Source organism: Diabrotica undecimpunctata, chromosome 2, assembly GCF_040954645.1.
Source record: "Diabrotica undecimpunctata isolate CICGRU chromosome 2, icDiaUnde3, whole genome shotgun sequence".
NCBI classification, from domain to species: Eukaryota; Metazoa; Arthropoda; class Insecta; order Coleoptera; family Chrysomelidae; genus Diabrotica; species Diabrotica undecimpunctata.
In genome coordinates, this window is record NC_092804.1 from 51443844 (window position 1) to 51461839 (window position 17996).

Here is a 17996-nt window from a genome sequence, read left to right on the forward strand (position 1 = left end):
TATTCTCTACTCTCACTACTGCTTTCTGATTGTAGTACATATTTGCTATTAGTCGGATGTCTCGTTTATCTAAATTCTTTTCTGTCAGGAGTCTGATTAGGTGATTATGCCGCACTTTATCAAAGGCCTTGTTGTAATCTATGAAACACACGAATACATCTTGATTTATGTCAAGACATCTTTGAGACATAACGTTCAGTGCAAACAACGCCTCTCTTGTTCCAAGTCCATTTCGGAATCCAAACTGGGTATTATTGATGTCATTTCCAGTTTTCTGTGTACTCTAGAGTGTATAATTTTCAGAAATATTTTCAGTACATGGCTCATCAGACTGATTGTACGGTAATCACTACATTGTTTGGCATTTATCTTTTTTGTTATATAAACAAAGGTAGATAAAAGACATTCTTGTGGTATTGTTCCTGATGTATAAATGCTATTGAAAAGTTCAACTAAAATGTGAATCGAGTCTTTTTCTATTAGTTTAAGGATTTCCGTTGGTATTTCGTCTGGACCTGGGGCTTTACCATTTTTCATTCTTTTTAGTGCGTACATTACTTCTTCTTCCGTTATTTCTGGACCTTCGTCTCCTTGTATGTTACTTAGCTCAGATTGTTGTCTATCATCTGCAAAGAGTTCTTCAATATAGTTTTTCCATGTCTTCAACTGTTCTTCTAGTTCTGTTATTATGTTTCCGTTGACAATATACAGGGTACTTGGCTGCTTACGTTTTTGTGTACCTGCAAGTTCTTTCACTTTTTTATGTACATTAAAAATATCATGTTTTGCCTGCAATTGCTCTATTTTTTCACATTTTCTTTTATAAAAATCTTCTTTTGCTATTCTGATTTCTATTTTGATTTCTTTCTGTATTTGTTTATACCTCTGTTCGTTTTTTCCTTTCATTATTCTCCGATTGTACATGAGAAGAAGGATCTTATCAGTCATCCACCTTTGCTTTATTTTTGGTTTTTCTTTAGTCAGAATTTTCTTCGCAGGACCTGTTATCGCCATTTTTACGTTTTGCCATTTTTGATCTATGTTGTTCGTTGGCTGAGATGTTTCTTTTTCATGAAGTATTTTCAAATTATTATTAATACATTTTTGCAGTTTCTCCTTTACCTCCAGGTTACATAAATGACTGACGTCTATCTGATTTGCTCTTCTTTTCTGCTCCAATCTTTTTAGTTTAATACTCATTTGCGCTATTAGAGGGTTATGGTCTGAAAAGACATCTGTCATTTAACTGTCAAAATTTAATTCGCGAACATTGCCAGGCAATAAACTTTATCTGCCATTGTCGCGTATATCTGTAGTATGGTAATATCCACCAGCGTTGCTCGAATTTGTAAAAGCATCATTCTATTTGAATAGGAAATGAAAGATTTTATTGTCAGAATAATATTTGGGGAAACTGTTATTGCGATGCTCTTTCTGTAATGTGTAGTTCCCATGTGATATGTCAACACTTTTATTTTATTTAAACTTATTTCTAAACCTATCTTCCCAGATTCTCGTTTAAGTTTCTTGTGTGTTATTTTGCGGGGAAATAAATGATACATGGACAAAGACAGAACATGGAGATGATAAAGTGAGTGGAGCGGAATATAATTATAAACCAGAAATTCTATCAGGTTTCACATCCATGATATTCTACGTCTAACTATGCTACTTTTTTTTAACCTTTCCGTGCACAATCAGTAGGAGGAGCAAGTTGTACCTCTTTTCACGTGTAATATGTCCGGTATATTCAAATTTTCTTGTTTTAATTGTATTTAAGACTTCCATTTCTTTATTCATCCTTCTCAGAATCTCTTTGTTTATGACGTGTTCTGTCAATGATATTTTCAGAATTTATCTTACACCCATAACTCGAATGATTTCAGTTTTTTTTATTGATATCGCATTCAAGGTCCAAGTTATGCGGTCCATATGTGGTATTAATGCCTATAACCTTTGGATAAAAAAAACCCCAGATTAGAAAAAGAAAGTGGAGAAGAACAAATGCCCCCAGTAATAAACAGTCAGAGGCGATGTTATTCATGTAACATAAAAAAAGCAGAAAATCTTAAAAGTGTTGTATAATGTGCAATAAATTTGTGTATTTAGAGCATTTAAAAAATAAAACTCTGTACTATGTGTGATGAATAAATTTCTTGTTTAATAATAACTTCTTTTCTACCACTTTTCTATTTCTGGTTTTGATGTAGATTATAGATCTTTTATGTATGTCTATTTCTTAACTGTATATTATTTAGAAGCAAACGTTAAACATGTGAATAAATAAAACAAAACTTGTGGTGCATTTGCACCTCTCTTGGTATTTAACCTTCGGAGTACGGAAAATATTTTACTTACTAAGCCCCCTTTCAGACGAGGATACTGTATCCGAGATACTGTATGCGAGATACAGAATTTTCGATGGCGGCTGTATCGGATTCACGGGCATGCTCGTCAGTATGAAAATAGTAGCAGTGCAGTGCGGTTATATTTTTGGATTATGGATGTAGAAGAGTGTGTTATGCTGTGGTACATATTAAATAAAAAGAAACTGAAAAGACGACGTAATTTGTGGGTTCATCCTATTGTAGAATTAAGAGAAACCAAGGGAACGTATAGATTGCTGTATCAAGATTTATTGCAAGATCCATCGAAGTTTTTTAATTATTTTCGAATGTCTGTGAAGTCGTTTGAAGAACTTCACAAAATTTTGGAAATTCAATTGAGTAAAAAAGACACAACTATGCGTAGAATTATTTCATCAAAAGAACGGCTTCCTATGACTTTTTAAAGTTAAAGTCTATGACTTAAATTTAAAATAAATATGTGTACTTATCTCCAATTTGTAAATTGTTTACCTCGCCCTAAATAAAAAATGAGCGTATTCCTTTCACAATAATGTAGTTTGATATTCGTTAAATAATCAAAATTCCAATTAGCAAACTTTTAAAACTAAACTGTATACGCATGAAACAAAATATTAAACTATTCTACTATGTATTTATAATAAAAACATGTTTATTTCTTACCATATTCATTTTGCTGTACTGCAGTCATGGCCTCAAAATTGTCGCTTAGAATTTTCGACCCAGCACTGCTGCTTTTTATTTCTATTGCAGTAATCTGGCGATGCTGTATCCCATAGACAGGGATTTGATTGTACCAAACAAATAAATTTGTCACTATCAAATACAGTACGCTCCATTATTTAACTATATTCAGAAAACACCGTCTTTTTTTCGTTGCTCATTCACAATTATTCGACAGAAAATCGCGCGTCTATGGAATGTGGTGCAAAAGTATTCGTGTCTGAAAGCGTTCATCACATTTGCGAGCAGAACTGTTCGCGAACCGTACGCGTACAGATCGTTGAAAAATATTCTACATCGTACTGATCGCATACTTATCTCGATCCATGGAAAGCGACAAACCAACAACGAACACACATATGTGCGAAATGATTCATTTTATTTATAATTTGGGTACTGATTATGTTTCTGATTATGTTTCTGTTTTTGCTTGTTTAACAATAATCAGTTTACTGTTTTCTCACGTCTCTAGGGACACGTCATATTCATTTAATTTGTAATTAGGGTATTTATTACGTCACGTTTCTAGCTTCATGTTCAGTCAACAAAATATTTTATATCACAAACTATTTCAAAGTAGTACAAAATTTAAACCAATTAAACTAAAAACCGCGAACTCAACGTCAAAATGCGTACACATTTTGGAGACGTAGGGGAGACTGGTGTCATTTGTAACAAGAGTGATATTAGCGCAATCATTTGAGATAAATCAAAACGCACTAATATGCATAGACGGATGCCTCACACCACCGACTGTAGTTTCAGAGTTGGCCGTAACCTACTGCACAAGTTAGAGTCACTTGTTTCTATCATCATCATAAAAGTAAATTTTAGTTGCGCCACAAATTGTTGATTTTTAACATCTTTACCTCCGTTTACTGTAGCTAACTTTTTCTATGAAGGGCATAATATATACAAAAATCATCTTTCTTATTTATAGGTTAACTTGGTGTCGATTGTAACGCACACTGCGGTGTCGTTTCTAAGATGTTACAATTTACACCTATTATACTATTATTTAATAGAGTTTAATTATTTTCTATGGAATATTTTGGTCATGTGATGAGAGGGAAAAAGTACCGATTGTTCCAGTTAATTATCCAAGGAAAGATTCAGTGCAAACGAAGCGTGGGGAGACGACGTATATCTTGGCTGCGCAATTTAAGAGACTGGTTCCAGTGCACATTTAACCAATTATTGGGGTTAACACCAATAGTTATTTATGACGAAGCAGCTAGGAAGGAAATAGATACTAACCAATCTATTAGAAAAGTGACTAAAGATTATGGTATGTGTCACGATTCTTTATATCGCTATGTTAAATCGTTAGCTGAAAACTCACAATCTCTGGTTGGATACAATCCTCACAACAGAGTATTTAATGACGAAATGGAGTTACAGCTTGCTAAATACTGCGAAACTGCTGTATATTTGTATTTCGGACTTACCACAAAAGATTTACGCAAGTTAGCTTTTCAATTTGCAAAGTGTAACAGACTGCCCTGCCCAGAAAAATTGGACACGACTGAACGTGCAAGTGAAGATTGGCTTATTGCATTCATGCGACGAAATTCAAATTTAAGTCTTTGTACACCTCAAGCTACTAGCCCTTCACGAGCAATGAATTTTAGTAAAGAAAATGTAAACTTTTTTAATAAATTGTCAACTAAATTAGACAGATATAATTTTGAGCCTTACAAGCTATCCAAAGTTATAGCTAGAAAAAAAACTAAGCAAGTGGGGAATACCGTACCTCCAATGTTCGTCTTCACACGGTTACGTTTTCAAGACCACTTTATTAGAGATGGACCAGTTGAGTGTATAGGAACTGGAAATAAGTCTGGATGGACGCAAGATAATGAATTTCTTGTTATTACGAAACACGTAAAATCAAGTGAAGCCAATAAAGTGCTTGTATTGCTAGACAACCACTAGTCTCATATTTCAATTTCTCTGATTGAATTTTGGAGAGCTAATTTCATTACTCCACTTTCATTTCTGCCGCACACTTCACATAGGCTTAAACCTTTAGATAATAAATCAGTGGATGAAAAACAATGCTGAAAAAAGAATGACTATACGATTGGTCTTCAATTATGAGAACATCATTTCCTTTGACCACTATGCCTGTCAATATTCTTGCTGGTTTCTCCTGCACTGGTATTTGGCCTGTCAATCAAGATATTTTCCAACGATAGTGATTTTACTGCATCAACTCATAGACCGTAACTCATAGACCTCTATATGAAGAAACCATAGAAATTAATCAACCTGAACAACCTACAGTTCAAGACAACAGTCACTTGAAAAGTCAACCAGGTCCATCCACTACCTTGTCACCTAAAATACACACTATTCCGTCAGCCAAGCCTAATAATCCAGCTGTATTTATTTCGCCTCAAGATATTAAGCCACTGCCGAAAGCATATCTAACCAAACTCAAAAAAGAAGGAAGAACGAGACGAAAGACAGCTATATTCTGACTGATACACCAGAGAAGATGTTGATTGAAGAAGAAAATTCGAAGAAAAGGGACACCTTCAAGCGTAAAGTTCAGGTTGAACATAATCTAAAGACAAAATCTTTGCAATTAAAGAAAAATATCAAAAAGAGAAAAGCAGCCCTGAAAGCAACCGAAAAAGAGTCTTCCAATGAGGAAGTTTTGTGCTTGGTATGCGGTGGTCCATATTCATCAAGCTCCGAAGATTGGTGGTTAGTACAATGTCGAGAATGTAAGCATGTTACCCATTTAAACTGTATAAACAAAAGCCCATTATACATTTGCTTTAATTGTAAATCTGACTGTGATTAGTGTTTTCTCTTTAAAAATATGTTACCAGAATTTGTTATTGGTTTTATTTCGAACGCTTACACATATTCTTTTCTGTCATTGTAGTATTAAATATATTTTTTACTACTTTCTATTTAATTTATTTACTCTATGGGTTAATTTCTCTAACAATCAACACCAGCAATCATTTCTGTAATACTTAACCAGCTTTTGAGCCAAAGATACTGTGTAATAGACTCCCTAGTATAGGCTAGAATAAATTAAAAATTTCAAAAACTTCAACTGACTCAAAAAAACAATTTGTGAGATTTGTAACAACCCACACCAGTCTCCCCCACACACACGAAAGGCACAATCGAAAATGTTAAATCAAAACAGCATTTGCTTGTTTAACAAAAATAAAAATATGTACAATAATCAGTTTACTGTTTTCTCACGTCTCTCTAGGATGGAACACGTCATTCACACAATGTCGATTTGATAAGACTTTAGATAAGATAAGAGACAATAAAAATGTTCGCTGCGTCTAGTAAGCGCCGTCCAAACTGAAAGCCGAGCTTCCTTTGAAGTCGTGAAATAAACCGCAACAATTTGGTTCGCGACGAGTCACGATGAAACAGTACGCAAGCGGTTTTTTCTGCCGTACACATTAACGAATATAGCGCTCACAAACGGTTCGCGAACAGTTCTGCTCGCAAATGTGTACCCGCCTTTACGTAATGTTTCTTCTGTATCTGGGATACGCATTCAGTCGTCGGCGACAGGAAACTCCGAGATACTGAATTCGGTATCTCGCATACTGTATCTCTCGCGCGTCTCGTGTGAAAAGCTCCATTTGAGTCTATGTAATATCTGCGTCTCGGATACGCGTATCTCGGATACAGTATCCTCGTCTGAAAGGGGGCTAAGATTACGATGATGGGTCAAGCGCGACCCATTCTCATTTTATTTATAAGGATGTTTTAAATAGTCAGTATTATTAAACAGTACATTTAATTCAATAAAAAACAAAGAAACATAAAAATTATAGTCCTAAATTATTGGATTTAAATTTTTTAAGATGGTTGACCATCCTTGGTCTTTTTGGCATTAGTTGCATTTAATTTTGACACTATGGATTCCTTCGCGTTATGAATGAGTATTACAAACAAATCATTTACACATGTCACACCTTTTTGAATATTTATTGTCACTACCCCTACAAGAATAACAACGACCTCGTTTTGTTGCAGATTGTGGCACTTCTATTTGCTTTTTTACACTAACGCCGTGGTCTCTATTGCAGCGATTACGGATTTATGGTTCCCGGTAGGTTCTTCTTGCATTGCTTCAGCTCTTCGTTTTATATTTGGTGAGGTTAATTGTTCTCTAAGCTCCTCCAGAAATAGTTTTTTGCGATGTTTTATATTTACTTGGGTGTTCCATTCCGGATTTTTCATATTCCGTAGAACGAAAGCATTGTAGCATGCAATATCTAAAAATTTTAAAAATATACGTAAGGGCCATCTTCTTGTTGCTCTTTTACATGTGTACTCTCGGATAAATTTATCTAAAATATCAACTCCACTTTTGGTTTTGTTGTGATCCAAAATAATCTTTGGTTTAAACTTTTGGTCTTCACCAGAAATTTCATGTTCATTGCGTTCATGCGTAAAGATCAACGTCAATCCAATCCTTCATTTTTTTCTCGTTCTTACTGTTATACGTAGCTATGAACTCAATAGCTCTCTTATTGGTATACTCGAGAATCATTGACATTATACTATCAGGAAAAAAAATTATTTGAATGCATCTATACATGTCTCAATATTTTGACTTTTTGTAGTGAGACTTATGTTTTTTTATAATAAATTACATGCCAATGTCTTACTCTTTTTTGGAGCTAAATAACGCCATGTTTGTCCTTCGCACATAACATCAGACACGTTAGATCGTTCACTATCTGTATTTTCAAAAGTTGTCGCTAAAACTTCTTCGTTCTCGAGTTCAGTAATTGATAAATTACCTTTATGTGCTTCTGGTTCACAACCATCATTATCCTTGTTTCACTATTGCTTTTATCCAGCTTTGCAACTTCATCTTCTTCACTATCTGATAGAAGTAAGGCATACAACTCAGCTTCACTCAAAGGTTTATTCTTTTTCCACATTTTGATATACTACTGCATACTTCAAGATCGATGCTTGAATTAAATTTAAAAACAAACGTGAAATACCGCTTTACACCAAAGTTAGACCTCTCGTCTCGGACGTTCTTATAGAATATGCCTATTAGACACTACATTTACTCCCAATGTTATAATTGGTTTCAAATGAGTGTAGAGTAATAAATCATGAAGTGTCATAAAATTTGCCTGAATTTCGGTGTCGTCATGGGCGTAGGCAAATGGACGGATGTCAACTTCGTCGTAAAAAATTGATGTACCTCAAAATATCATATTTTGGATATTTTGTGATAACCAATTTTATTTAATTTTTCGATTAACTTATTCTTCAAACTCGTATTCCATTATATGGTCATTAAAGCTAATTACATTTTTATTTATAAAAACAAATTCACTTCCTTACTGAACGAATAAAAGCATTAGAAGAAACTGATAAGGGTATGACGCACCTCCTAATATTACTAAGAACTAAAATAAATCAACATGAAGACTAATAACGCGTAATGAGGTTTTACTTACACTTTCATTATAATCCCTCTTTTATTTTATTATTATCATTCGACATTCGACATTCGAGTTAGTAATTGTTACTACACCAATTAAACGTACAGTAATATTGTGATATAGAAATAGTGAAAAAGTTATAAAATGGCGACATTTACTCCAAAGAAAAGAGGCGTAAAAAATTCTCCGCTATCTGTTAGTGAAAAAGTTATAATTTTAAATGTATATGATTGCATAAAACACGATCACCCTAGTTTGTCTGTGCAAGAAAGTGTTGAGCGATGTGCCCGAATGACTGGAATTGGACAGTCCACGATTTTTAAATTATTGCGAGAAAGAAAGATATCAGGCCAGTTAAGTCCATGCAAGAGAAAATCAGGAAGACCAATAAAAATCTTAGGTGAAGACACCAAACGTGACATTCGAAGAAAAGTTCATTCGTTTTATTTTAAAAAGGAAATACCCACCCTTGACAAAATACTAATGGAGATAAGCCAAGATAACGATATTCCTTTGATATCCAGAAAACTTTTATGGAAAACTTTAAAAAGTATGAATTTTTCCTGGGAAAAGCACAATCGAAAGGCACTATTACTGGAAAGTGATGAAATCATTTGCTGGAGACGAAAATATTTGAGAACTATAAAACAGTACCGCAGAGAGCACAAGAAAATTTTTTATCTTGATGAGACGTGGATAAACGAAGGTTATATAGTCCAAAAAATGTGGCAAGATAAAAATGTAACAAGTGCTCGCCAAGCTTTCATAGAAGGCCTTTCGACGGGTATTAAAGTGCCTTCGGGAAAAGGGAAGAGGCTTATAATTGCTCACATTGGAAGCGAAGAAGGATTTTTAAAAGAAGGTTTGTTAAGCTTTGAGTCGTGTCGGACGGGAGATTATCATGAGGACATGAATTCGGATGTCTTCGAAGACTACTTCGGGGAAATGTTAAAATTTCTTCCAGCTGATTCGGTCGTGGTTATGGATAATGCAAGCTACCATTCAAGGCGCATAGAGAAGGTACCAACTTCAGCTTGGAGAAAGCAAGAAATTATTAACTGGCTGTCAAATAAAGGTATTCAGTTTGAGACGAATTCAATAAAGAAGGAACTACTAGCCGTAGTAAAACAACATAAATCTCGCTTCATAAAATATGCCGTAGAAGATGTAGCAGAAAAGTATAAAGTAACTGTGCTACGCCTACCGCCATATCATTGCGAATTAAATCCCATAGAACTTATATGGGCACAAGTTAAAGGATATGTTGCAAGGCACAATACCACATTTAAAATGAAAGATGTCAAGGTATTGTTTGATCAAGCCATTATGGAAATCACATCAGAAAACTGGCAAAAAGCAATCCAGCATGTTTTAAAAGAGGAAGATAAAATGTGGGAACTGGACAACTTGGTCGATCAGGTGGTTGACCCTATAATTATAACACCAGGGGATGATGACAGTTCTTCGGATGAAGACTATAGTGATGTAGAATTGTAATAACGTATCCAGTAAAGTTTTTGTAGTTTTTGTGAATAAATTGATTTAAACTCCCCACAAGTGTTTCAATATGTAAAGTTCATTCGTGTGTGTTTGTGAGTATTTCCCGATTTCGGTTCGTATATATTTTATTGTTACATTTTATATTTTTTTAATAACACTGTTCTGCTGTATTACATTTTTATTTCCTTTAATATGATTTTTAAGAATGCATATTCTTTTGTCAATTAACCCACTAGCGCGCCTCTGGCTCAGTGTTTATCTGTCGATAACAATGGACTAATCCCTTAAAACAGGGTGATACCTACCTGCTCTTTATGAAACGACAGAATTTTGCAATGCGGACGGAATTTATTGACGGATTATTGACGGATTACCCTGTAGCGCTTTTGAATACTTCATGAGATTTTATTACTCTACACTCATTAGAAATAGATTATAACTTCTATCTACTAATATTTCTACAAACATAATCATTTGGCTTTAAATACGTTTACTGGTAAACAGAGGCGGCTGAGTTTTACGTGTACCTGCAAACATATTGAAAATATTCTTCGAAATCCGAAGACCGGGTCAGGACTGACCCGGCATAGATGTTACGTAGAGGAAAAACTGTAATTTGCATGTTCACGAATGATACACGAAAAAATAGATTCAAACAAATAAGGAGAACTTACGATCAATCGGATTTGTAAAAAAATTATTTCATGAAAATTAAGAAATCAGTGAATTTCGGGTCACGCTTGACCCAGTCTTCGTACTCCGAAGGTTAATGTAAGTTTTGAGCTTATCTTTATGAAGTTGCATATATGTGGTAATAAATCCTAAATTTACCAAACAAATGTTTATAGGTGATTTATCTTTTCCTGAATCCATAAGAAATAAACAAGGATTGTGTATGCCAGTTGCAGCTTATTGTTACTCTATGTTAACTCACCCAAATAAATGGACAACTGAAACAATTGACAGAATTTTATCTTACGGAAACCAATTATTCATGGATAGTATCGAAAAGAATATCTTTTATAGTACTGATAAAGAATTTAAAAGGGAAGATCTAATTAAATATTGCATTATCGGTAAGAATTATTTTAATCTTATTCTACAATTTTATTAGTAGTTAAATAATAGGTAATTAAATATTTTTTCCGTCGACCGTCCATTTATGATCAATTTTAACACCCTCAAAATCATTGATTAATGACCCCTATTAATGAATGATTTTCTATTAATGAACGATTTTATTATAGGCAACACAACATACATTGCTTGCATAAATTAATTAAATGCTCTGTGATTGGCAGTGACCTGTGGTGTAGGCAACCAAACATATACCTATTTATATTCCCACTAAAAATTGATTTAAAATAAAGTAGCCGCTGTTAGTACTATCTGTCATTGTATGTCATTATTTACTTTATTGTTTAAAATTCTGTGTATTTAAAAAATCAGAGGATAGATATTGACGAAGAGTTTAATTTAACTCCACCAGAATTTAACTTCTTCTATCACAGAATTTACAGAGGTCCAAGAAGACTTATATAAGAATATAAATTTGTCAAAATGCTATACAGCAGATAATCATTTATCAATATCTTCCTTTAATTTCAGTAATTGTACCATTTCGAATATTAATGTTTACTATAATAAAACTGCCACTAAGGAAACTTTGAATAAAGTCAATGAAAGCTGAAAAAATTGTTGTTTATTGTTAAGTAAATAAATATTTAAACTAAGATATCTTTATTTCTGAAAAGTGCGAGTACGAAAAAACAAAAGTTTTGTAACGAACTCGTGAATTAAAATGGCGATTAACAATCTCGAACATTAACGCGCTCGCTTCGCTCACGCGTTAAAATATCTCAATTTTTAATCGCCCTTATTAATACACTTGTTGGTTAAATAACTATTAATTGTTGTTTTTTAATTATCTAATCTACTTAATCTAATTTTTTATCTTATTAAATAACACATGCCGACAAAATTTGACCAACATTCGGACTCAGAGATCAGAATATATTGGCAAAATTAATCAGAATTGGCTCTGATTTCTGAGATATCCTAACCTAAAAAGTGCAAAAATAGCTGTTTTTGGCCGTTTTTGAGGTTATGGAGCATCGTAGTATAATTTTTTTCTTAGTAACTGTTGTAACCTTCTTAAAGAGTAAGTCTCAATAATTTAAACGACATTAAGTTTATTCAGATATTTCTTTTGTCGCTGAGATACCACATTTTAAAGTTTCTTAATTTAAAAAAACCTACACACCATATATAGTAGAACGAAAAATCTAAACTCAAAAATACCAAACTCATAAAACCTTATTCCAACAACCTCAAGCCTGGCAACCCAAATTAAAGAACCCCAACTCCAACAATCTCAAACCTACACACCACAAACCAAACCAATCCCTAGGAACCATCCCTTTCACACAACAGGCAAACTCAGTTAATCCTGGAATCTCCAAAATTAATTGCTTATTGTATCATATCAAAATAAAATCACATACAGTAAATGTGTCTACTGATCGAAACAAAACAAATCTAAATTTATCAACTCCTACAAACCACCAGTTTTAATCCAAAAGCAAAAAACCCACCTTACCTTAAAACTCATAAGGTTAATTGCTAATTTTTTCTATTAAAATAAAATTACGTACAGCAAGAAGGGTCTACATAACTTCAAAAATGGCCAAAAACCATAGACATATAATACAAGATTGACTGATCCTTGCAATACCAGCACGTTCCCCTGGTACGACAGGGGAATCGCAAGGCAAGTCGCTGAATCTCTTTCTAATTTGCCAGGTTTATCGATTACGTGGCCTAAATGACCAATGAGAACCTGTCTGTTAGACAGATATGCAGGGACTGCTTTGCGTCAGTTTCCTCGGTCTCAGTGGAAGAACGCCACTGCATTGCAGCAGTCAGTCTTGTATCTATTATTATATGTGTATATATTGTTATCTTACATTATATGTCTAGGCCAGAAACCGCTATTTTTGCACTTTTATTTACTAGGATATTTATCGCAGAATCCAGAGTTCGGCAGTTTGGGGCTCAGATTCGTATTTACCGCACCAAAAACCTTCGGAAAAATAAGAGTCTCGACTATTTGGTCTGAGTGGTTTGTTTCTGAGCAAATAATTATCATCATCATTCTCCATTTTCCAGTCTCCCAAGAAGAATATTCCTGGATATATGCCAAAGTTTTCCCAATAGTCGCATTCTAACGATCTCATTATTAAATGTGTTTCACCAACTTTGGTTATAGAGCAAGAGCCCGTAAACCCCAGATCTTCGTTATGTTATAAAAGTTCAAAATTTGTCAGCGCTAAAATTATATTAAAACTTTTAGGCTGCAATAAGATGAGGTTTTCTGTCGAAGATCCAGATGTAACAGGTTATATAAGATCTGACGATAAAAGAGTTTTTAACCTAACAAAAGCTTTAAAAATATTTTTCTACCGCCAAACGGCAGGCATTTTTAAAACTCAAGACATATGTATAGCGATTTGGAAAAACAAGTATTTATATATGTTTGATGCAAGACCAAGAACTAAAGATTTATACGTTTGGTAAGTAAAAATTGTAGGTATACATTTGCTAATTTTAGATATATAGTACTAATGTAATAAACTAATCGGTTATTAGCAATGCGGTTTTTTCTCTTTATATATAATCAAAGATTACTAACGATTGGAGAAACTTGAAGAAACCCTCGCTGCTTTCTGGCAAATGACTCCTATGAGTTTTATATACATGTGTTGGGTTATCTCTACCAATAAGTACTACTCGTGCGTCCTCAAAGACAATCTTTTATAGCGAGACCACTGCCTAGCTAATGCCTAGTACGTAATGGTCGTATGTTATGGAGCAAATAGCACAGATCAAAACGCGAGTTTCTGGCGTTGTAAATGAGAAACAGTTTGGCTAATGTAATATTATCTTGACAGAGAAATTCTGGTTCTCACGGTAGGGGGTTAGACATAGGGTGAGCTTCTCTACTCTATAAAAAAAACTATTATGAAAAATGTTAGTTACAGCCTGGAACAAGACAGATCGAATGATAAAACATAGAAGCTACACAAAAAAAATCTTGCATGCATTTATAGGTAGAGAATTAAATAAAATAATATAGAAATGGTTAAGAAAAATTTTTTTATTTTAAAACATATATCTCCTGGTGTTAAAGGAATTAACGCTAAATTTTTAAATTGTGGAACCGAAAAATTATACCGAAGCTGTTCTGTAATATTTGAGTCTGTAGTTTCTAGTCGAGACTTTGGCCTGTATTATGTGTCTTTTTAATGTGATTTGTGTTGGCAATTACAATTCCAAGAGTTATTTATAACCTCCTATAAGACGAAGCTCTGAAAATATTATGTGACATGTGGAAAGTACTAGTTGAAAGTTGATTTTAATAAAAAATTTTACACACTATAAAGTTTTTGAAGACATGCACCTGTTGCCAGTTTGATCTATATTACTCAGAATTGGTTTTATTAGGGTAAGTCCGGGATGGATGGCCATACCAGGGCAAAGCTTAATATTTCTTACATTTACCGACAGATATCTGCCTGTGTACAGAATAGAGTCAGTTTATATAATATATCCAAACAGTGACAACATATTTATATTGCTCTACGTTGTTTTATTATTATAATACAGTGATAAAACCAAATCAAGGTAACTGAAGTAGATTTGAAAAGTTGCATAATTATTCCGTATTTCGGTTTTTGACATAAGCGATTTGCCTAAAATTAAATATATAAGTAAAACCCATTTTGAAGTTTTTCCTAACCTTAAAATGGTCTCGTTCACTTATATTTTTCTAGAAATTCGAAAAATCGGGCGAGATGACCTTCCTAATTTGGGGTCATAGTAGGTATCTAATCTGTATGTTTTTCAGATGCCAAGTAAGTACAAAAGAAAATCTCCTCTGTGCCGTCCAAGCCGTTGAAAATAATTCTTCTATAAGAAATGCATATATAACTTATGAAATGGAAAACCATTAGACAGACGTAAATCTTGTCAAAGGTAACATTGGCTCCGATTGCTGGCTTGGGAAAGACAACGAACGTACGTTTGTTCCTTATATTAAAGATATGCAAAACCGTGGTTTTATATTAACACGTGAAGCGCCGTTCGCTCTACAGTTTACCACCTAGCATATTAATTTGTAAACAAACACTCTTTTAACCAAAGAAAGGAAACGGCTGGATATGATTGGCTAAAATAATTTGTATCTATAAATATTGATTTTTCTGAGAAAATCGGAAGGCGTTTCACTTAATTGCGTTCAGGCAATGAATCACGACGGAGTAAAAAAATATTTCGAATTGTTTGGAAAATGTTTGGAAGATAATGAAATTTATAACAAACCTATTCACATTTTCACCATGGACGAGTTAGGACTACAATTAAAACTCCCGTACTCCCAGGAGTTGTACTAGCTGCGAAAGGTTTAAAAAATATATCTAAGATTATGTCAACGGAAAGAGGAACTATTACACTCATAGCCTGTAATGCGGAAGGAAATTTTTTGCCTCCAACCTGCGTGATGAACGACAAAATTAAGAAAGATGAGTAAAACGACAACATGTTTCCTAGATCTACATATCAGTAAAATCAGCATACGTGAATAACATTATTTTTATGCAGTGGCTTAAATATCATTTCCTTCCAAGGAAACCTGATGGCAAAGTTCTTTTAATATTGTACGGCCACGCTTCTTATTTAAGTTAGGTTGTAAGACTTTAATTTGTGAATAAGCATTAAATTATTTTGCTGTGCCTTCCGAGCCACACAACTCACTACTTCCAGCCGCTTGATAGGGCTGGACGTAGTCCAGCCCTTGGGCATACTGGACGGCGTATCACTCGTTACCATTTTGTAAAACTTCTACAATCATCCTGGTGAAAAATCTGCTACCCCTAAAAACGGTATCGACGGATTTAAAATTAAAGTGATTTATCCTGTCGATCCCAATGCGATCCCTGACTGCACCTTCTTTTTAGCCAAAAATAATGCAAGTGCCCTGGAAGATGAGACAAGACAAGTTTTAATAATGGAAATCAACAAAACATCAAAAATACAGAACCACAACGTGTCGTCATTATCAAAAGTCATTTCAGATATTTCACCTGCACCAAAACTGACTGAAATGGTGCGTAAACGTAAAGAATGTGGCCATTGTTTCAACGTCGTCAGAACATGTTAGCAAAATGAAAAAGGATGAGAAACTTTTAAAAGGTAAAACGCCTATTAAAAATATTTAAAAAAATGAATCGTCACGAAGTAGCGAAAGTAAACAAGAACAAACAATATTTTCCAGTAGTGCATATAAAAACGAAGGTTTTGGTGATAATTAGTACGTTGGTTGTAGTGAGGATTATAATTCTACAACAAAAAAATATGATAAATATATGATTGGATTCGTTGTGTACGTTGCGAGACTTGGCTACACGAGAAACCAAACATGTGAATCTGTGTCACACATGTTACACAGTTATGTTTTAAAAATGTGTGAAATAAATAGCTAGAGATCTTAATATTTTGTAGTTTTGCATTTAATAAAAATGTTTCCATTATTTTTAAAGTACTCTTTTATTTATGTTTTCTTAAATACATATCTACTGCAACCAACTATCCGATAGTATGAGGGAGATAACGCTAATTGTTATTTCTCCAGATCTCGTAAAATTTTTGTGTAAACGTTATTTGTATACTTATTATGTCTTGTTTATCTTGTGAGCAGAAGTATGATCTAAAATAATACCTGAACATTTTTTTCATTGTGATTTTTAAACCCAAACTACAATCAAAAATGTTTGGACGATCGGTTTCGGGCTCTCTAATTCTAGCCAATTGTCAGGTCTTCGATTAAGGTTACTTAACCACCAAAAGAGAGATGTTAGAGTTGGTATAGGTTAAAAAGCATAAATAATTCCAATACTAAGTTTATATCTAGTAAATTTAGATAAAATGACTTTACAAAACGTACAATCACATACATATTAAAATTTAAAGAAAAAATTGTTTTTCTTAAAATTAAATTGCCATATCATAATCATGTTGGGTTGATTGTCATACATATATAAATGAATATACAGTTATTTTATGTGAAAAGCAAAACCAGTTACAATAGTTTTCATCATTATTGCAACTAATAAACAACATGCTCTCTGATCGATACTTCCAGGTAATCCACGGTAATGACATAAGCAAACAGAGAAAATTAAATAATGGACTACCCCAAGGATCAGTCCTTGCTCCGATGTTTTTCAACTTATATATATATATATATATATATATATATATATATATATATATATATATATATATCGGACCTACCTGACACTGATGGAAGAAAGTTTGGCTACGTTTTGTTTCACAAAATGGCGCCTGATACTAAACTTAAATAAAACTGAGGTAAGCTGTTTTCACCTCAATAACAAACAGGCAAACCAAAAATTAGAGGTCAAAATGAGAAATGTAGCACTACCCTACCCAAAATATCTGGGGGTTACCTTGGACAGGACTCTCTCGTTTAAAAAACATCTACAAATAACTGCACAAAAAATAAGTAGTAGAAATAACCTTATCCAGAATCTTTACGGTACCAACTGGGGCGCATCTGCGGACACACTACGAACATCTGTGCTAAGTTTGGTTTATTCTGTGGCAGAGTACTGTGCACCGGTCTGGCTAAATAGTCGTCATGTGAAAATAGTTGATATGCAGCTTAATATAGCAATGAGAATGATTAGCGGCTGCATCAAGACTACTCCACTATATTGGCTTCCGATCCTTAGCCATATTCCTCCGCCTATTCTACGAAGACAAAAGGCCTTGATAACGGAGTATTAGAAAGTAAATAGCAACTTGCAACTACCAATCCATGAAGACATCCCGAGTTTAGCAGCAAACCGACTCCCATCCAGAAAACCAC

General features: G+C 33.8%; 1 protein-coding gene across 1 annotated transcript in view; it reads left to right on the plus strand.

Annotated features, from left to right (window-relative positions):
• The window catches only part of LOC140434535 (uncharacterized), a 102748-nt gene that overhangs the window by 27086 nt on the left and 57666 nt on the right, over nt 1–17996 (plus strand). The window contains exons 7-8 of the mRNA XM_072522874.1: nt 10897–11124; nt 13401–13620. Coding sequence (XP_072378975.1) covers nt 10897–11124; nt 13401–13620 — 448 coding nt within the window. The remainder of the gene's footprint in view (nt 1–10896; nt 11125–13400; nt 13621–17996) is intronic.